At 36.1% G+C, this 22756-nt stretch overlaps 1 protein-coding gene across 3 annotated transcripts in view; it reads left to right on the plus strand.

Annotated features, from left to right (window-relative positions):
- The window catches only part of LOC142343990 (uncharacterized), a 21093-nt gene extending 788 nt beyond the window's left edge, over positions 1-20305 (plus strand). For all 3 annotated transcript variants that reach the window (XM_075395416.1, XM_075395418.1, XM_075395417.1), the window contains 2 exons: positions 2761-2907; positions 19526-20305. In XM_075395416.1, the coding sequence (XP_075251531.1) occupies positions 2761-2907; positions 19526-19788 (410 nt within the window). In that variant the 3' untranslated portion in view covers positions 19789-20305. The remainder of the gene's footprint in view (positions 1-2760; positions 2908-19525) is intronic.
- Positions 20306-22756: the final 2451 nt, after the last annotated feature.

Consider the following 22756-nt stretch of genomic DNA (forward strand, 5'->3'; position numbering starts at 1 on the left):
AAACAATTAAGAGAGTTTCAATTTGGAAAGCCAATTTTACGTACTTTTGCGGATGGTGAATCTATTTCAAGCAAAACGTTCGTTAATACGGAATATTTAAAATAGGCCGCTTTCCATGTTACACAATCTCTTACTGTAAACCGAGAGACTACAACTTTTAAAGGTGATATCATAGTGTTTTGTAAAGATGAACATGATTCGATATGTTGTAATTTTGGTAGTATTAATGATCTATTGAAATGCAAAATATAATGCTTTTAAAAGACACATATTAAATTTAGAAGGTATGAGTGTTGAATGAAATAACAAGATCACTCAAAAATTTGCAACGCGTCGACACAAAGATATGCAAAAAGTTGTTTTGCGTCAAATTTCAACTCAGACTGAGATTATATCTAGATCGAATGCTGAAGTTTTTTCCAGCTTGATATAATTGGTTACAGTGATTATCTAAAGTTTAAGTATGTTTGTCTTAAATTTAGTGAATTAGAAGATCAGAATAATGTACTTAATGTGTAAGAAAATTTTGGTCAATTAGTATTTAATTTTTCATCTTTTATAGCTTTGTTCTCAGTTCTCTCTCCAGATATTCCAAATATTAAGAAAGCTGCTATTATTACTTATTCGACAGCTGCTATTCTTGATATATATGGTAGAATAAGAAGTTTTGGTGTTAAATCAGATCGTGATGTGAACAAGGATTTAATCTGCGAGCGGACTCCGTCCTCGATTAGTTAAGCAACTTCATTGATTGAAATCTATGATTTAATCTATGAAGTAAGTTCACTCATCGAAAATAAAAGCAATGACTAAAATAAAGTTAAAAATGATTTCATCTACGAAGCAGCTTCACTGACCGAAAGTATAAATAGTCAATTAATTCAAAAAAAATAAAGATTTAATTAGAAGAAAAAATACGACTAAAATCAAAAGCAAGAAAATGATAAATTCTGTGAAAGGAATCCATACCTTATTACCCAAACACCTTAGCTGATCAACGAAGCGGCTTCACAGATTGAAAGTAAACCACTCACCACATAATTATGAAACTTTATTGATAAAAGATACATGTATAAACAAAAAGGCTGGACTATTAAAAAATAAGAAAAAAATTTTTGATTTTTTGCACATTACCAGGATATCATACAAATCATATATGACCTTGTATGATTACCGGGGATCATATATGAACTTGTATGATTACCGGGATTTTTGTATGACCGGCAACCCGGGAGTAAATGAGAATCCATTGGTCAAAAGAAATATTAAAATAAATAGAATGAGTTATTCTAGATCAGAAGAAATATTAAAAATTGAAAACCATGTGAATAAAATAGTTGAAAGTTAGGCTGATTATAATTAGATAGGTATGGATTCATGAAATAGTAATTCCAGTTCTTTTCCAAACATTTTTATTGATCTGCAAAGCAATTCAATGTATGTTCGAAACAATTCTATTGATTATTCATGTTTTGAGCCTAATGCAAGAGGTTTGGTTTATTATCAAATATGTAATTATTGTAAAAAACATCATAATAATAAGATAATTGATTGCGTAAATGTAATTGTAAATGAATTAACGATGTTTGTATTGAAGATAAATGTGAAGGGTCAATATTAAACCCAACTTACGATGAAAGTGAAGTACAGTCCATTATACAAAAACTTGATGTTAACTCAACAATTTTTAGATTATGCAATGAATGTAAGAATAATCATAAAAACAAATAGATTGCTTAGATTGTTTTAATGTGAATAAATTTTTCTGGTAAGAACGTCTTATGTCTGATGAAGTTAGATGTCCTTATTGTTAATAATTTTTTAGTAGAAGTGGCCTTACTGGTCACATTGAAAAACGACATCCAAGAGCCAGTGCGTTTCGTAATCAAAAGGATAGTCTCACAAATAATAGTAATAAATGTTGAGGTTTAAGGTTATATTTAGAAACCAAAGGTACAAATATCGATGATTTATCGAAATAGAAAAAAAATTAAAATTTCTCAACATCAGGCAAAATCATGCTAAATCGTGCTTAAACAATAACTCAGCCTGATCGAGCATGATCAGTGATCCTGTTACATGGTTTAAGGCTATTCTTGGTGTTTTTAAACAAAAAATATATAAATTTAAATTTCAATTTTAAATTTTGATAAATAGCTTACTTTACTCTTAAAAATACATTTTTTAAGAGATGAATAAAAGAAGATGATACAGAATTTTGTGGTAAAATTGAATAATTATGATTTTTGGGCGAATAATTATGAAGTCTTATAAAAAATTTTAAAATTTTTTGAAAAATAAAAGATTTATAATTTTGTTTTTTTGTAAAATTAATGCAATTTTAAAGGGCAAAAATTATTACTTAACATTAAATTATGAGTAATTATAATTATAGGATTCCAGCGAAAAAGAAAAATAAAACCTATAATTTATAAATTATAGGTTTTATTTTTGTTTTTCGCTGGAATCCTATAATTTTAATTATTCATAATTTAATGTTAAGTAATAAATGTACCTTAACAGTTAAGGTGAGTTAGGATGTTTTTTACCCTAACTTTATTTAGTGTGTAGGGCGTTTTTTCTTTTTATCAAATTTTCTATAGCATGAAAAATAGTGCTTAGGAACACTTTTTGTAATCAATTTTTTAACACAGAAAATAGAGTTTTAAGCGCTTTTTTGTTTTTCCACTGGAATTACTATCTTTTCGAGAAATACTGGAACCCGAAAATTACTTTCGTTCATTTCTCGCTCTGTTTCAGGTACGTCCAAATTGAGAGCTGCCAGGTTTTTCATAATCTGCGATCATATCACTTGTGTGTTCCTGCTTATCACTCTGGTGGTATCTGTTGTGAAACACGACAATCTTCTCCTTCCCAGAATCTTGGCAGTCACTTCTGTATTACATAGTAAGTACAAAGCGCACTCTAAAACTCTCTCGCGTAAAATTACACAATTTTTGTCTCGTGTGATGAACAAACAGGACTGACAGGTGAAAATGTCTCTTGTGATTTCATATATTATGACTTTTGTATCGTATTTGAAAAAAATTTCCAAATCTCGAGGCAAAGAGCAATTGCTCAATGTTTTCAATCATTTTTGTAACCGCCTGGTGATGTTATAAATCAGGTTATGGTGAAATTGCAATAACTGCGTAGGCCATTCTTTAACTGATTAGAACAATCAATTCTGTAACTATTTTCTGGTCACACCCGGGCCGAGAAACTTTGCCAAATTTATGTAAGATCAGCGAAAAATAGCGTTGACAAGTTGGAAAAATCACCGCAATTTTCTTACATAATTTTGCGTTGAATGTGTTGAGTTTAGCGTAGATCCTCCATATTTTGCGTTGAATTTACCGCAGATCTTAAATATTTGCGTTGAATTAAAGTTGATATTACATATTTTCGTTGATTTTAGCGTTGGGTTTACAAAAAACGCATAGAACTCTGGGTATGGGACTCCAACCACTGACCTCATGCTTAGCTGTCTCCTCTTTTACCACTGTGCGACAGAATTTTACTTTTCTTAGGAACCGCACTCTCTACAAGTCGGAATGTAGCATCACGTTCCACATAATTTTGGCGTTTCTAAGCGTAGATCTTACATAATTTTGCATTGAAATTAGCGTTGGCCATAAATAATTTTGCATTGAATTCAGCTTACATCTTATTCGATATTTGTTCAATTTTTGCTCTACTTTTCTCTCTTCTCAACTCTTTCCTGTTCCTTTTGCACGCCACCGTTTTCTGATTTTTTTTTTGAAACAATCGCAAAAAATTATCCCTGCCTACCTCATTTCGTCATCCAACTTCCCCCTCCCACATAGCCCCCCCCCCCAAGTACACCCCCCTTCCCCCCCTCCCCATGTACACCAACCAATTTACCCCTCCCCACACACGTACCCCCACCCCCACTGTACACCACTCAACGCACACCCCCCCCCATGTAGACAACGCACACCACCCAATGCACACCCCCACTCCCCTCGTAAACTGCCCACCCACACACGTACCCCGCCCCCAAACTACGCCCCCCACACGTACTAATCCGGCCCCCACTTACCCCTCCCCCACGTACCCTCTCACGAAATTTCAAAAAACAAAATCATGTAATGTAAGCGCTATATTCAACGCAAAATATGTAAGATCTACGCTAAATTCAACGCAAAAGATGTTTTTGATTTTTACAAACAATCCGTAAATAATTTTTATTGTTTTAACTGCCCGGGCCGATGTGTCAACGCTAAAAAACGAGGAATTATGCAAGATTGGCCTTGAATGCGTTGAATTTAAGTAAGATCAACGCTTGGCCGTAGATCTTCCATAAATTCAACGCGTTCAACGCCAATCATACATATTTTGGTTTGAATTAAGCGTAGATCTTACATATTTTGCGTTGAATTTAGAGTAGATCTTACATTTTTTCCGTTGAATTTAGCATAGATCTTACGTAAATTCAACGCATTCAACGCCAATCTTACATAAATCTGCGGTTTTTAGCGTCGACACCTCGGCCTGGGCATTGTTCAATTTGGAAAGCATCGCGAATCGATTCGCATTGTGATACCATAGTTTGAATCATTGTCAAATTTATGGCCAAATAGTTACAGCTGGAACTCTCCGAAAACGAACCGATGCTTCCTCAAAACTAAAATCTCCTGTAACGGCTGCTCTCCTAGCAATGACAAGAAATGATTTACACAGCCCGGTTCGTTTCAGTGGTTTCAAATCTGCCCAGATGTTACTTCTTTTTAGTTAAATTTTTTCAGCTGCATTATCCTCTATAATTTTGTTTAACGTTCAACCGCTTGATATTCAATTAACTAATTATTTAATTACTCATTGGCAATTGCTGTTCAACTGCAGTTCATTAGAAATTACTCAATAGCATTGCAGTTCAGCAATTTGTTTCGCTGAGATTACCGAAATGGTTCCAAGCTAAAACAATCAACTTTTTAAGTTTTGTTAATAATTCAGGTTATAATTCGAAAAGGCGCAGTTCCCTTCGTCAAGCTCTAGCTAATTCACCTAGTTACTGCTTTGTGCATCTAATTTTTATCTCCGATGTTTTAAAATTCGGATACATTTTGGATTAAACCGAATCTAATTCTGTTTCAATTGCACATTGTGCTGTTTTTCGCACTCTCAATTGTCCACTAGCAAATTTGATGGAACTATTTTGTGCTTCAATAGAACCAGTTAAAACAAACTGACTCTGTAAAAGGCTTCTCTTACTCAGTAACTTTCTTCTGCAAAAAGAATATTTTAAAAAAAGGTTGACCCGTTTTAAAAGGAGCTGTGCAACCTTTAATATGACTTACGGAAACGATAAAGGGTGACATGTTAGTTACGGCTCAAGAATTTTGCTTCACAAAGCACTCATCTTTGTTTAATACGACCAAGTTAACGAGTTTCAAGTGATATAAAATAATATATCAAGCTCCTGTTATGCTGCTAGTCATGTGATCTTACGTGTCAAAACTGCATCTTTGATTGGCTACATATAAGAATGGATGCGAAAATAAAGTGGATTTTTTAAATCAACAACAGTATGAGATGAATGTTACTAACTATATAAGTACACCAAGAGAAGAAAACAGTTTGGCTTCGATAGGATGTATCTCATTTGTAATGCAATCCCAAATCTTATGTTTGATTTGGTTTTGAGAGATTTGTATGTTCATTTGGCAAGCTCGTCCTTAACTTCGTAAATCAACTCAAATCATAAAATCATATCTTGATGCTGCTTTCATCAACCATGTTGTTGCTGCTTTCATCAACCATTAACGAAATCTTTCCAAAACAAGATCACCTTAAGCTTGTATGCTTGAGCTTGTCAAAAAAGTTTTTAATTATCGACACGTTCTGCAGCGCATGTTAGAGTTAGATAGGACAGACATTTTTTTTTCTTGGCAAGCAAGATGTGATTGGAACTCAATGCTTCTAAGTCAATAAAGTCAGAATTGACTTCAGTCAACGATTGCATGTGACTGCTCAACAATGCATATTGTAGTTGAAAGAAGATTCTTTGACACCGATCGTTTCCCAAATACAGCATACTTTAGCTTCTTGAAACCTCTGACCAACCTTTCTCAAACTCCCCCGGGGAGAATTGAAATTCTATTCTAATCTTGGATTTCAAAGATGATTTTTGGTGCCACTCTTCAAGTTGCAATAAAAAAGCTAGTTCATTTGAGTACGCCTTCTGTTGGGAACATAAATAGGCCATCGCATTCATCGTGTCTTCAGATGCGTCAATAAACCCATAATGTTTGGTTTTGCCCCAAATCTTTCGAAGTTGTTCTCTCAAATTCTTTGTCCGAATGTTCTCGTCTAAGTCCGGATGCATATCAAAAATTGTCTAAAAACACTGAACGGATCAAACAAGCCAATCTGGTTAAATAAAAAAGAAACTGGTGACAAAATCTTCCTTTGAGCTATGCGTGTTTCAACTTTTTTTATTTTTTTATCGAAGCACATTTGAAGACCATTTTCATCAAAAGACATTGTAGTCCAAGCATTGAGGAGCCCTCCTTGTTGGCTTGACCTCGATCCCAGTTCATGGACTCTACAGAAACCTCAAGCAATTTCTGTCGTACTCGGAAGCTTGTGCTTGCAAAAAGATTGATCCAACTTTGGCTGTTGGGGTAATGGTCCTTAGCGTTATCTATATATTGTTCCAATCAACCCATGTAGTCTATCAATTCCGCTTAGAGGCTTTGCATTATGCATAGTTCTTCATCTTTTGATGATGCACTGCAAACACGTCTTACTTTCCAAGGCTTCCTCGGGTTTACCAGTGCATGTTGGGCTAAATACCTTTCTTTATCAAACGTGCCTTTTCACTTTGGATTCGTGCAGTATCTTTGTGATTTTTTTTGAACAACTCTATCTTTCGACTGTTGTTACAAAATCTGCAAGTTTGGGTTCATTTTACATCTTCACTCAAATGAGTAAGGCTGGACAAAAGCTGTGTTGCATATTTTCTGGAGGTTTTGCTCTGGTTCACACAACAGCAATCTTATTTTGCATTGATTGCTTGTAACTGTTTTTGTATTCTAGCGTTCTTTGTGACTGCAGTTCCGTTGTTTGACATAATTTTTTTGTCCAATTCAGAAGCGAGGCTTGAACATTTACTACGTCTATTTGGTAGTGCAGGAGCGGGCTGTTAAGGTTATTCAAGAAATGTTAGTTTTTTGTCCCAATCAACTCATGAAACAAATCGCGTCGCTTAGAAGCTCGTCTTTCATGAAAATTTTGTATTTTGATGCGGCAATGCAGGCACGTGCCTCCTTGCCAGGCTTCCTTGGGTTTAGCATTGCATGATGTCCTATAAACTATTGTTTCCCAAATGTGCTTTTAACTTTGCCTTGCCAATTATCTTCATGAATCGTTTCTCAGCAACTCCATCAAAAAATTATTAGTACATACTTCGAATTTGTGTCCTGTTGGACAATTCGCTCGAATAAAAAAGCCCACTCAGAATTGAGCTGAGGTTCTGCCGGCGGTTTGGCTCTCGTTCACTCCAAAGCCCTTTGTCATACTGATCGTCTGTAGTTCTTGTCGTTTTTTAGTGTCTTTTGTGCCTTTTTGTCTTTCTTTTTTTGGCTGACTGAGAACATTGATTTGTTTACTCAGCCACTTCCAAATTTACTGTGAAGGCGAAACTGCAAAGCTTTTCTTTCCTTCGTACCATCATTTGTCCGGTCCACTCACTAGTCATCCTAGCTGCGCTAGAACGGCGAAAGAATCACTTTGTATTCCCATCCTGTTGTCCATTCGACGCCTAGCCACTTCCATCAAGTTGAAGCCAAGCTATTATTGGATAGAACGCCCTGTTGATTGAGCTTTGCTTCATATCGTTGTAGTTGTTTTTTGTAACTCCCAAAGAGACTAATGAGTGCGGAATCTTTGACTTAATGTAGCCCTTACATTTTGAAAGGAATATTTTCTGCCTTCAGATCATTCGTTTCGTGTATGCAATTTAAGTTGAGCGTAATGTCGGTTCGCTGGTCTCGTAATTTAGCTCGCATACTTTAAGCTATGAAAGAAACCGTAGACCCACTACCGAAGAAAGCGTTAGAGTTAAACTTACGCTTTTTGTATGTTTTGCTTTGGTTGCCCTCGTGCATTTTTTGCTCTGAGAGTAGCGATGGGTTGTGTGTGCATCTTGCTAAATCCATTTGTACTCAATGCGTTGACTTAACAATCACCAATTGCATGTAGTTACCACATACATCCGTAATACAATCGTTACTTCCAAACTGCTGCATACTGATTATTCTTGCTCATGTTCCGGACATATGCACTGTTGCTAAATTTGTGAGTGCCATTAGCTAGAGGACAGTCGACATTTTGCGTTTGCGTTGCTTTTTTAATATACGATTTTTCACAATGAAGATTATATGTTTTTGTCTCTTCGGGTCCTCTTTTCTAACTTCCTTGAAAGCTTAAAACCTTTCAAGCACGAATGCTATTCTAGATAGCCAGTTTCTAAATATAATCAAATCATGCCAGTCGTCACCTTTATCCCGAACACAGAACCACCACTTTTACTTGCGAACTTGAGCTACTTTATATCTTGACTGCGGATCAACATTTTCTGCGTAGTCTTTGAGAAAGATCCTGTTTCTAAAAACAAAGACTGAAAAAAAGGATCAAGTTATGATCATTCGTGAGGATTCCTTTGACTTGCCTTGCAGTGTCTGTCCAGTTCCGCGTCAATGATCACACAAGACCATCCAAAATTTCGTCTCCAGAATGCTACAGTTAGTACCAAAGAACTGAACCGCATTCAAATCTTTGTTGACATTGCTTTCATTGTCAGCAAAGTTTTCAGATAATGCGTTTCCTCCGAGTCTGGTATTGATTGTTGACCTGCAGTAGCAATAAACATACTAGACCAATACGGTAAATCAAGAAGATTCCCATTGAAGTTGCCTAAAATCAACGGGGTAAGTTACCGCTTCCTGAAAATCCGACGATGCATCGTGAACCGGCTCTGGAGGAAGCGTCCTGTGTTCAGCGCTTGATGAACGATCCATGATTTTCCTCATCGTCAGAACAGAACTTGCTTGTTCAAGCTAGGGATAGCTTCAAAGCCAGCTGTTGATCGATCTGGCTTAGAACGTTGTTGGTTCCACTTGCCTGATCTTCTCTTGTTTGCATTTCAGTTGAAAATTGACTTCTCCCGGAAATGGAAATGATTATAATTGATATCTCTTGCCGTTCATTCATTCCACTCTGCGTTTTATCTCAACGTTCTTGTTCAAATAGTTGATTTTTTGCCTCAATATACTTAATCTGCAATTGTTGCTCGTTTTTCGTTAAAACCGTTCTGAGTTATTGAACCTTGTTTTTAACTCGATATTTATTTTCCGTTTTTCACGTTTTTGTTTCGTTGAAAATGTTTCGTAAACCTTTTCCTATCCTGACCGCTTGTTGTCGCTCTTTTTTGAATCGTTTACACAACTGAACTACGCATTGTGTCCCTTTTGTCACGCTCGATTTCGTTCTCTGCTCAAATTGCGTCGTTTTGATTTCTGGTTTCCTGCCTTTGCTTATATATGCAAGCCAATGTTTGTCCAAACCTGCTTTGTGTGCCTCGCTTGCTTCATTTGTTCTGCTATTTTTTCTGGAGGAAAGAGTGCTAGCTTGTTTAGGTCTTGTTTAGGCTGAGCAATTTCTTCCTTTACGAGGTGAACAATCCGTTGGCAGAGACCTTTTTAGTTATTGGGTCGTTCTGAATCTTTAATTTCATTGTATCCAAGGTTTTTTAGTATTGACTTCTCCCTCTATGTACTGATGCTTTTTGTTGGATTCGAATCGTGATGGCCGATACCGTATTAAAAATTTATTGACTTTGTTAAATACGCTTGAATTGCCTCGTTGCTCTTATTTTGATTTGCTTACGTCTTTTAATCAGTTTTTAAGAGCTCTAGTTTTTTTTGTTTCGAACTTTTCGATTCGCCATGCTACTTTTCTATGTTTCCTCCACTAAGTTTTTTTAGTTGGTGCTTTTAGCCCTCTTTTAATCAAGTTGTACAACTGTTTGCCACCCACATTTCCCGTCGGTGGACCAAATGTAACGGCTGCTCTTTTATCAAGGAAAGGAGAGCTGTACATCGCCCCGTTTCTTTCAATGCTTTCAAATCTGTCCAGATTTTACGCTTTGTAGCTAACTTCTTTGAACTCTATTATTCGTTATCCTGTAGATTCCCGTTACATTACTTGATATTCAGTAATTTAAGGGGAATATATTTCTGAAGTTATAGATCGAAATAGGAAAATGCTTCTTGTCAGCTTTAACTGTCTGAGCTAAAGTTTACGATGATTATCTTCTCTCTTCAATGTTGTAATATTTTGAGGAAACAGAATGTAAATTTGTTGCAATCGCACATTGTCCACTGAATTGTTCAATAAAACATTCAGTGAAACAATGCTCGACTTCCTTGAAGACAGTGAGAAGAACTAACTCTCTTTAAAGCTTCTTTTTTAGGGAATTTTGTTTGTCACAAAAAAGTTTTGAGAAAACTAAAATTTAATTTTTTTTCGACTTTAATCAAACTGTACAATCGCTAATATCACTTATGGAAAGAAAACACAAGTTATTTACCCCTAAAGAAGTGAACTTCCATACGCACGTATGCTAGTTTGATAGAACCAAGTTAACGAGTTTTAACCGATTTGTGCTTTTTTAGGATTTGTTCCTTTTATGCTGCTATTCAGGTGGTTTTATCTGTCAAAGATTCATCTGCGACTGAATCTCTCAAATTCTTCGTCCGAATGTTCTCCAGTCTAAGTCCGTATGCTTATCAAAAGTTGTCTAAAATCACTGAACGGAGCAAACAAGCCAATCTGGTTTGGTTCAATAGAGAAGAAACTGGTGAAAAAATCTTCCTTTGAGCTATGCGTGTATCAACTTTTTTTATTTGTACCAAAGCACATTTGAAGATCATTTTCAGTAAAAGACATTGTAGTCCAAACATGGAGGAGCCCACCTTGTTGGCTTGACCTCAACCCCATATCGAACTTGGAAACTTTTGCATGCAGAATGATTGATTCGGTTTTGGCTGTTAGGTCTATTGGTCCTTAGAGTTTTCTATATTTTTTTCCAATCAACTCATGTAGTCGATCAGTTCCGCTTTTTAGCTTTTCGGTATGCTTAGTTCATCATATTTTGATGCTGCACTGCAAACACGTCTTATTTTCCAAGGCTTCCTCGGGTTTACCAGTGCATGTTGGGCTAAATACCTTTATTTATCAAACAAACGTGCCTTTTCACTTTGGATTCGTGCAGTATCTTTGTGATTTGGATTTTAACTTCTCTATCTATTCACTATTGGTACAAAATCTGCCAGTTTGGGTTGAGTTTTTATCTTCACTCAAATGAATAAGGCTGGACAAAAGCTGAGTTGCATATTTTCTGGAGGTTTTGCTCTGGTTCACACAACAGCAATCTTATTTCGCATTGATCGCTTGTAACCTTTTTTGTACTCTAGAGTCCTTTATGACTGCAGTTCTGTTGTTTGAGATAATTTTTTTGTCCAATTCAGAAGCGAGGCTTGGACATTTACTAAGTCTATTTGGTAGTGCAGGAGCGGGCTGTTAAAGTTATTCAAGACTTGTTAGTTTTTTGTTCCAATCAACTCATGAAACAAATCACGTCGCTTAGAGGCTCTTCTTTTAAGAAAAATTTGTACTTTGATGCGGCAATGCAGGCACGGCCCTCTTTGCCAGGCTTCTTCGGGTTTAGCATTAAGTGATGTCTTAAATACCATTGTTTCCTAAATGTGCTTTTTACTTTGCGTTGCCAATTATCTTTATGAATCGTTTTTTATCAACTCCTTCAATAAATTATTAGCACACACTTCTAGTTTGTATCCTGTTGGATTTTTCGCTCAAATAAAAACGCTGACTCAAAATTGAGCTGAGGTTCTGCCGGCGGTTTGGCTCTCGTTCACTCCAAAGCCCTTTGTCATACTGTTCGTCTGTAAATCTTGTCGTATTTTAGTGTCTTTTGTGCCTTTTTGTCTTTCTTTTTTTGGCTGACTGAGAACATTGATATGTTTACTCAGCCACTTCCAAAAACTGTGAAGGCGAAATTGCAAAGCTTTTCTTTCCTTCTTACCATCATTTGTCCGGTCTACTCACTAGTCATCCTAGTTGCGCTAGAACGGCGAAAGAATCACTTTGCATTCCAATCTTGATGTACATTGAGTTCAAAACATTGAATTGCATTCTAATCTTGAATCTCTGCGCATAGCAACTTCCATCAAGTTGAAGCGAAGTTATTATTGGATAGAACGCCCAAGCGATTGAGCTTTAGTTCAGCTAGTTGTAGTTGTTTTTTGTAATTCCCAAAGCGACTAACGAGTGCAGAATCTTTGATTTAATGTAGCCTTTTTATTTTGAAAGGAACGTTTTCTGCCTTCAAATCATTCGTTTCGTGTATGCTAGTTATGTTGAACGTAATGTCGGTGCGCTGGGCTCGTAATTTTGCTCGCAAATTTTGAGCTGTGAAAGAAACCGTTGACCCACTACCGAAGAAAGCGTTAGAGTTAAACTTACACTTTATGCATGTTTTGATTGCCCTCTTGCATTTTTTTCTCTGAGAGTGGCGGTCGGTGGTGTGTGTTTTTGGTAAATCCATCTGTACTCCATGCGTTAACTTAACAATCATCAATTGCATGTAGCTACCATATTCATCAGTAATACAATCGTTAATTCTACACTGCTGCATACCGATTATTCTTTCTCATGTTCCAGACAAATACACTGTTGCCAATTTTATGAGTGTCATTAGCTAGCTAACAGCGAAAGTTTTGCGTTTGCGTTGCTTCCGTAATATCCGACGTTTTCACAATGAGGATTATATGTGTTTGTCTCTTCGGGTCCTCTTTTCCCACTTCCTTGAAACCTTATAACCCTTCAAGCACGAATGCTATTCTAGATAGCCAGTTTCCAATTATTATCAGATCATGCCATCTATCATCTTTATCCTAAACATAGAACCACCACTTTTCTTTGTGATCTTGAGGAAGTTTATAGCTTGACTGTGGATCAACATTTTCTGCATAGGCTTTGAGAAACATCACGCTTCTGAAAGCAAAGACTGAAAAAAGATCAAGCTATGATCATTCGTGAGACTTCCTTTGACTTGCCTTGAAGTGTCTGTCCAGTTCCTCGTCAATGATCACACAAGACCTTCCAAAATCTCGCCTTCAGAATGTTCCAGTCAGCACCAAAGAACTGTGCAGAATACCACATTTAAAATTTTGTTGACCTTGCTTTGATTGTCAGCAAGTTTTTCAGATAACGCATTGTCACCGAGTTTGGTATTGATTGTTGATCTGCAGTAGCAATGAACATACTAAGCCAATTCGGCCAATCAAGAGGATTCCCGTTGAAGTTGTTCAAACTCAACGGGGTAAAATACAGCTTCCTGAAAATCCACCAATGCATCGTAAACCAGCTCTGGAGGAAGCGTCCCTGTTTTCAGCGCTGGATGAATGATCCATGATTTTCCTTATCGTGAGAACAGACGTTGCTTGTTCAGGCCAGGGATGGCTTCAAACCCGGCTGTTGATTGATCTTGCTTAGAACGTTGTAGATTCCAGTTGCCTGATTTGAGGCACTTCTCTTCTTTGGATATCAGTTGAAAATTGACTTCTCCCGCGAGTGAGATGACTGAAAATGATTATCATCGCTTACTATTACCGTTCATTCATTTCACTCTGCGCTTTATCTAAACGTTCTTGTTCCAATACTTGATTTTGTGCTTCGGTCTACCTTTTTTGCAATTTTTGCTCGTTTTTTCGTTCAGACCGTTCTGAATCCTTGAATTTTGTTTTTAATTCGATATTTACTTCCGTTTTTCACGTTTTTTTTTTCGTTGAAAATGTTTCCGAAACATTTGCCGTATCCTGACTGCTTATTGTCCTTCTTCTTTGAATCGTTTACACAACTGAACTACGCATTTTGTCCCTTTTGTCACGCTCGATTTTGTTCTCTGCTCAAATTGCGTCGTATTGATTTCGGGTTTCCTGCCTTTGCTTATATATGCAGGACAATGTTTGTCCATACCTGATTTGGTGTGCCTCGCTTGCTTCAGTTGTTCTCTTACTAATTTTGGTAGAAAGAATGCTAGCTTGTTTTGGTCTTGTTTAGGCTTAGCAATTTCTTCCTTTACGAGGTGAACAATCCGTTGGTAGAGACCTTTTAGTTATTTGGTCGGTGTGAATCTTCAACTTTTTTTGTATCCAAGGTTTTCTTTAGTATTAACTTCTCACTCTATATCTTGATGCTTCTTGTCGTATTTGATTCGCGATGGCCATTACCGTATTAAAACTGTATAGATTTTGTTAAATACGCTTGAAATGCCTCGTTGCTCTTATTTTTATGTGCGTACGCCTTTTAATCAGATTTTAAGCGCTCCAGATTTTTTGTTTCAGACTTTTCCATTTGCCATGCTACTTTTTCATGTTTCTTCCACTAAATTTTGTTAGTTGGTGATTTTGGCCCTCTTTTAATCAAGTTGTACAGCTGTTTGCCTCCCACATTTCCGGTCGGTGGACCATATGTAACTGCTGCTTTCCTATCAATGACATGGAGAGCTGTACATCGCCCCGTTTAATTCAGTGATTTCAAATCTTTCCAGGTTCCAGATGTTACGTTTTGTAGCTAACTTCTGTTAACTCTATTATTCGCTACCCTGTAGATTACCGTTACATTACTTGATATCCACTTAGTTTCTTTCACTAGTCACTCAGCTTTGCTGCTCAACAACTTGTTTCGCTGAGAATACGGAAAGGTTCAGGTTATAATAATCAATTTTTTGTTTGAGTTTTGCTAAGTTATAAATCGAAATAGAAAAATAATTCTTGTCAGTTTTAGGTAACTGTCTTAGCTAAAATTTACGATGAATAACTGCTCTCTTCAATGTTGTAATATTTTCGGGGAATTCTTTGAGGAAAGAGAATGTAACTTTGTTTCAATCGCACACTAACCACTCAATTATTGTTCAATAACACAATTAGTGAAACTATGCTCGACTTCCTTGAAGACAGTGAGAAGAACTAACCCTCTTTAAAGCTTTTGAGAATTCTAAAGTTAATTTTTTTGCGACTTTAATGAAACTGTGCAATCGTTAACAGGACTTACGGAAAGAAGACACAAGTTATTTAAGCCTCAAGAATTGAGCTTCTATACGCACGTATGCTAGTTTGATAGGACCAAGTTAACGAGTTTCAACTAATTTGCGTCTTTTTTGGAAGCTCCTTTTATCCTGCTAGTCAGGTGGTTTTATCTGTCAAAGATTCATCTGCGATTGTTTCTATTAAAGGACGGATGTCGAAATATTGTGAAAAGTTCGCCTTAACGCCATATTTGACCGTAAATCTGATATCATAGGAAATTTGTTTACCATAGAGATGTTTTGTTGAAATTTCTCTATCGACAAATGGTTGCTTCGCAAATCACTGGCAGGAATCTGACGCAATTTAGTAATGAATAGTTCAAGTCTTTCATACTTCACAATGCTGCTTTAATGGTAGCCGGGTAGATTGAGTTTGAATTTCAATATCGCTTCATGATTAGTAATCTAAAAAATGCTAGTGCTAATATTATGTACTAATAAAACTAAGTATATAGGTTCACAAAGTGAGCAAAAAATTTGGCTAAAAGAGGATGTTGCATAAGAGGTAGCATATTTCGTTATCATGATATTTAGACTCTGGAAATTTGTTTATTCATGTTCGAAGAACAGTTTTATAGAGGAACTTATATACACAGAGACAAAACATCCCCTAATCTTGAAAACTAGGTATAACTTGAGGAAATGTGGATTTTATGCGTGCAAGAGAAAGTGTGGCAGACAGAAGAATACTGTCGCCAGAAATGAAAAAACAAAAATAGGCCAAAATCTTTTTCTAAATGACATTTTCTTACCTTGAATTGTAATGATTTCATCTCAATTAACCTCGATTTGATGAATGTAACAGTCTTTCTAGAGATCTAAGTCAAAATGACTTCAGCTTTTAGGTCAAGCATCACGTGACCCACCTAATTTGGTAAAAGAACACCCTTGCCGATGAATTTTGCCAAATTTAGGTAATATCAGCGGTAACTCGCGTTGACAATTCGGAAAATTCACCGCAATTTTCATAATTTTGCGTTGAATATATCCATTATATCCCCCACTCGTTCCTACTGCCACATATTCCCCTCAAACGTACCCCCCCCCCCCACACACACACACACACTAACCGCCGCCCAACTAAAACATCTACGCCTCCTCCCCCCCCCCACGTGTCGCCCATGTACACCACCCAACGCACTACCAACCCCCACCCAAATTTAACCCGCCCCCAGGTACCCCCCACGTACTCCCACCCCCCCCCCCCCCCACGGACCACTCCCCCCCACGTACCCCCCTCCCCACCACGGACCACTCACCATCCCCACGTATCCCCCGTCCCCCAAGTACCCCTCGCAACCCGCAAACACGTACCCCCACGTACCCCCACGTACCCCCATGTACCCCAGCCAATGCACATCCTCCACGTGAAATCCCATAAAATTCAACGCAAAATATGTAAGATTGGCGGTGAATGGGATGAATATATGTAAGATCTACGCTAAATTCATTGAGAAATATGTAAGATCTACGCTAAATTGAACGCCAAATTTATAAGATCTACGCTAAATTCAACACAAAATATGTAAGCTTTGCGTTGAATATACGTTGTATTCGTGTAAGATCTACGCTAATTTCAACACAAAACATGTAAGGTTTGCGTTGAATGCGTTGAATTTATGTAAGATCTACGGTAAATTCCAAGAGAAATATGTAAGTTCTAGGCTAAATTCAACGTCAAATGTAAAAGATCTACGCGAAATTCAACGCAAAATATGCAAGATTTGCTTTGAATGCGTTGAATTCATGTAAGATCTACGCTAAATTCAACGCAAAATATGCAAACTTTGCGTTAAATGCGTTGAATTCATGTAAGATATATGCTAAATTCAACGATAAATATGTGAGTTCTACGCTAAATTCAACGCAAAATATGTAAGATTTGCGTTGAATGCATTGAATTCATGTAAGATCTACGCTAAATTCAACGAAAAATGTGAAAGATCTACACTAAATTCGACGCCAGAATATAATATCTACGCTAAATTCAACGCAAATTACGTAAGATTTGCGTTGAATGCGTTGAATTCATGTAAGATCTACGCTAATTTCAACGATAAATATGTAAGATCACAGCAAAATCAACGCAGTATATTTAAGAGCTACGCTAAATTCAAAGCAAAATTTGTATTATTGGCGCTGAATGCATTGAGTTTTTATAAGATCTACGCTATATTCAACGCAAAAAATGTAACATCTACTCTAAATTCAACGCAAAATATGTAAGATTGGCGCTGAATGCGTTGAATTTATGAAAAATCTTGCTCAAGCGTTGATATTACGTAAATTCAACACATATAAGGCAAATTTTACATAATCTTGCGTTTTTTAGCGTTGACATCTCGGCCCGGACAATTAAAATCAAAAAAACAATTACTAACACATTTTCTTGTAAAAATCAAAAACAAAGAAAGAAATGTGCAATGCTATTAGATCCCGAAGGCCTTTGACTCATTTTCCGCATTTGTTATAAGCAGAGTGGCAAATCTTAGTGGCAAGTCAGCAACAGAATGGAATTAGTTTTGCAGAATTTATAATAGCTACAAGAATTGATTTAAAAATCCCAAATGCTTGCTTGAATTTAATTCTCAATAATGGTAATAGCCGTCTAACACTTCTCGGAACTATTCTGCCCCCCCCCCCAGCTAAGTGGGAATATACGTTTTATGAGATGTGTTCTGTTTTTCTTCTTATATGTTTTACGTTCCCAGACACAGGTGCTATATTTTTCATAGTACTGTGCTATATAACAACACATAATTTGTAACTGGGTTCATCCCGGGTCGAGGAAAAATTGGAAAAATATTTAGGATAAGCTGTGAAAAGTTGTTTTTCACCGCAAATTTCGCACATAATTTTGCGGTGAAATGCAGTGAAATTATGTAATTTCACCGCAATATTAAGCGGTGAACTTACAAAAAGTCACCACATTTCACCGCCATTACAAGGATTTGAACCTCTCACATCCTGAATGTCATGCACTTCTTCTTCCACTGCGCCATCCGTCACTAACTTTAAAAGTTTTTGTTTTGACTATAAATCAAATTTACTCTACTTTCTGTAAAACATGAGTGCTGAATTTTTGTAAGATTTGCGGGTTTTAGCGGTGAAAATACATATTTTTATTTTAGCGGTGAAATGTGGTGACTTTTTGTAAGTTCACCGCTTACATTAGTGGTGAAAGTACATAAATTAACCGCTTAGAAAAAAGTGTCAAAATGATGTAAGATTAAGGGGTAATATTAGGGGAGGGGCTTAAATCTATTAATTCCTCCCTTACTCCCCAATATTTTCACCGCATTCACTGCTGATCTCACACAATTTCAACACTTTTTTCTGAGGGGTGAATTTATATAAGTTCACCACAAAGTTAAGCGGTGAATTTATGTAATTTCATTGCAATCACCGCTTATCTCACATAACTTGGACACCATTTTTCAGAGCGCTGAATTTGTGTTGATTCACCGCTAAAATCAGCGGTGAAATTATGTAATTTCACCGCTACCAGGCGATAAAGTTTTTTTCACCGCATTCACCGCTTGATTTATGTAATTTCACCTTATTCACCGCTTATCTTACAAAATTTCCCGCATTCACCGCTTATCTTAAATAATTTTGCGTTCAATGGCGGTGACACCGCGACCCGTGATTAAAAAAAACACTGGGGGGGGGGGGGGGGCGAAGCAGAATAGATCCCACTTCTCTTAGGATCCAGCTACGCACATCTGGCGCTCTTTTTCGCCATTTTTGCTGTGTAATGACTGGCTGAAACTGATTTGTGGAAATCCATATTCTAATCAACAAGATGATGGCTTAGGATGAGCAGCTGTCGTTTCTTTCAACTAAATCCAATTATTGGATCTTTAAATTAAGTATTCTCAAAAACTTTTAGTTCAGCTTTCATTATCGTTAATTATCTCAAATGTGTCCTCGTTATTAATTGGGGAGGTATGAAGTATGAAGGGTAAAGTTTCACTGTCTCCGGAAATCTCTGCGCCATATTAAAGACAGTGCGTCTATATCAAAAAATGAGAACAAGGCACGACCGCAACAAACTTGCGAGAACCTTGCAAGATAACCATTCGTTTTGCAAAATAGCCATGGTCTTGCTAAATAATGCAACATAAACAATTTCGGCAAGAATCTTGCAAGATAACTATCTGGTCTTGACTAGGTAAGTGATTGCTTACCCGCAATAGAAAATTCATTTCAAATATCTAATTGCGTCGAGAGGTGAACAATCTTGCTTCAAAAAATAGTGTGCTAGAAAATGTCCTGTAGTTGATTTTTTATTAAATGTTCAATTGTTTTAATTTCTGTTGATTACAGCCGTCCTACTAGTCCTTGGTCTATCCTTTGTAACTTCCCAAGTCCGTGACGACCGATTCATGTCTGCCAGCTGGGGCGAAGAGATCCCCTGGGTCGGATGGGTTCTATCTCTACCTCTGATTGCGACCACAATCGCAATCGCTTACTTCTCTCAACTGAACACGAGAACCCTAACAGAGGTCAAGTACTCGAGGAACACAACAGTTAAGCAGTCTGATGCGGAGGAGTTATGTGCGTCACAACAAATTGAGATTGAAAGCTGAAGCTCTTTTTAGTTTTTCTATTGGAACCATTTCGAAAAATTAAATTACCGGCATGTAAATGAACATGAATACACTGATCTCCTAATTTTTCCTGTATGATTTTCATTATCGGTTTAATAGTTTACGATTTTTAAAAACTGCTGAACCAATCCCCCCCCCCATTGTTACAAAACCATAAAAGCCACTGCCTAAAGCTAGTGCTTCATCGGCATCGAATTTGGTGTTGCTTATGTTCTGGCTAAACGTATCACTTTAACTTTCGTGAATAATGTGATGAATTAGTGGCACGGGAAAACATTCCATGCTGAAAATCAGAATCTCCGCCTTTATGTTGATATAATGAAATTAGTCGTAAAATCATTAATTTTAAACGCATGTGCTCGTTATAAATTGATATTCATTTAAATAATTAGCTAATGAAGTAATCTGTGTCAAGTAAACTGCTCTAAATACTTTAATATATGTGTTTTTGATTATAACATTTGAAAAATGTCGAAAATTCGATGGTTAATCAATGTTTCATACAGAATATGACAAGAGCTCGTGATAGTTTGCCAGCTGAGAATTCAAATAAGATGAGTTTGCCAAGAACAGGCTAAGATTAACCCATTTTCACCCTTCAGCTGGCCCGCTATTAATTGTTCATAGAAATCTCTTAACAGGTGAAAATTTCTTTAATTCTATAACTTCTTCATTTCTGTTCTAAAAACTGGATGTTAGACAAAGTAATTGACTGAAACTCGAAGAAACTGAAACAAATCTGTTCATGGAAATGCCTCCTCTCCCTGTTAGTTGTGACAATCCTTAACTGCTCTTTAAAACTTTTTATTGTAATTGTTATGATTAGTACCATCTTCATATTGCTAATGTCTGGTCATGTTTTTCCGCAAGTAATCAGTCGTGTTTAGGCAAAAACAACAAATTTGACGTGAGAACAAGCAGGCTCGGGCGAGATTGTGTGTATAGCAGAATTTTCCAGCATACGTCTTCAGCTTCAGTATCAGTTGTGCAAAACCAAACTGAAGCAATTTTTTGGAGCAATCTTGATTACTCCTTTTTGTAAAAATGAAAATTTAAACTGAAAAGAGTCACAAAACAGAGTTTAAACTGCGTGCAATTTCAATTATTTTGCAGCATAAAACACTTCCTCAGGAAGTTGAATTTCAGCTAAGGTATTCAATCGCAAAGAAAACTTATCTTAAACAAAGATAAGTTTTCGTATTTTGTCTTATTGAAATTATACCCAATTGATAAAATCGTTACCGATTATTTAGACTGGAGATCCAGCGGGAAAATTTCTCGGACAAAAGATAATATAGATCAAGAAATCGTAAGCAATTAGTGTCGCCAATTAAGTGTAGATTTGTTTCTTTGGTAAAACTTCTGTTCGAAAACATTTTACAGAAAGCAAAAGAAAAAATTCAATCAATAAATTTTTAGGGCCAAATCGAAAAACTTCTTAGGAAACTTTTTTATCTTCACAATAATCTTTTTGGAAGGCTGTAGATTGTTTCTTATTTCTATCACCTCATGTATGTTGATAAGGTTTTTGACCATTCACAAAATGTTGAAACAATTGTAGGATACACGTTTTAAAATCAACCAGTCATCAGTTGAGGAGACGTTTGCATTGACAAAGTTGTTTTTATCGTTTTCGTCTCTTTCTCATATGACATTTTTTCCCGTCTTTCTTGTTACCAATTCCCCATCGTCCATCTACAAATTTTGAAATCCTCTTTAACTGAAGGACTTGCTTTTGGTTTGTATATTGTAGCAGCTTAGAAATTTTTTTCTTTCTCAAATTTCTATATCAAACTTTTTCTTTTGTTCTTTCCTCAAATGGTTGCTTTTCAAATTTACACGGAAAATAATGCAAGGTTATAAAGAAGATAAAATGCAATGCATAGCTTGAAATTGTACAGAAATGTAAATAACATTTTTCGCTGGAGAAATAAACGCCTTGTCGCCGACGCAAAAAATGTTGAAAGATATAAAAATCAATAAATTTTGTTATTAAAACATTTGACTAAAAAAATGTTTGAACCGGAAAACTTGATTCAATAGAAAATTTTTTGATTAGAAAAAAACGTTAGAACCTGAAAATGACGCAGTAGAAGATTATTTGTTAGAGCCTCAAAACTTGACTCTTTACTTAGTTAAGGTTTTTATCTTAATAAAATTAGACTGTGGAAGAAACGTTGACGCTGTAGTGTAAATTTTTTCACCGAAAAAAGGTTAGTACCTAAAATTTGACTTAGTTGACTCAAAGCAGAGACATCTTGCAATTTTGGGTATTTTCTTGTATTAGTAAAACATATCTAGACTCTCAAATTTCTGAATGATTAATTACTCATTTCTTTTGCGCCTTGCGCCCATTTGAGAATCGAAAATCTTTTCTAGCGTTATTGTCTCCTTTGATTTACAATAAAAACTTGTAAAAAAACCTCGGGCCATCTTATAAATGGCGTTCTACCTTTAACTAAATGTAAACCACGACTAAAAAAATTCAAATAAACAAAGAGAATCTTCAAAAACTAGAAATTCAAAAGTTCATATATTTGAAAAGAAGATCAAACTAGTTTACTTTTAGCAAGGAATCAATTAAATATTGAGAAAATGTTATAAAATTTCAAAAGGAACCATGGGAAAAAGTATATTTTGGGTTGAATTTCACAAAAAAATGTATTATTCGTTATTCAAACCTTGTTCCTAATTCATCTTGCTTTCAATAATGGAAGAACAGCGTGGGAAATGATATACAAAAAAAACTGTTCGAATTTATTGGAAATATTTTAACTTGTCAACTATATGTCACAACTTCATTGGAAACCTTTAAAATAACGGTTCTATTTATGGAGCAGTGCGTGAAACTTTGGCTTCCCCTTACGGATTCGAGTAACAATTGTTGAAAAAAACTTGTTGTCTAGTTAATAGTTTAAAATTTTTTCAATTCGAACTAATCTTAGAA

The sequence above is a fragment of the Convolutriloba macropyga genome, chromosome 8, assembly GCF_964194025.1.
Source record: "Convolutriloba macropyga chromosome 8, txConMacr16.3, whole genome shotgun sequence".
Taxonomy (NCBI): Eukaryota; Metazoa; Xenacoelomorpha; order Acoela; family Convolutidae; genus Convolutriloba; species Convolutriloba macropyga.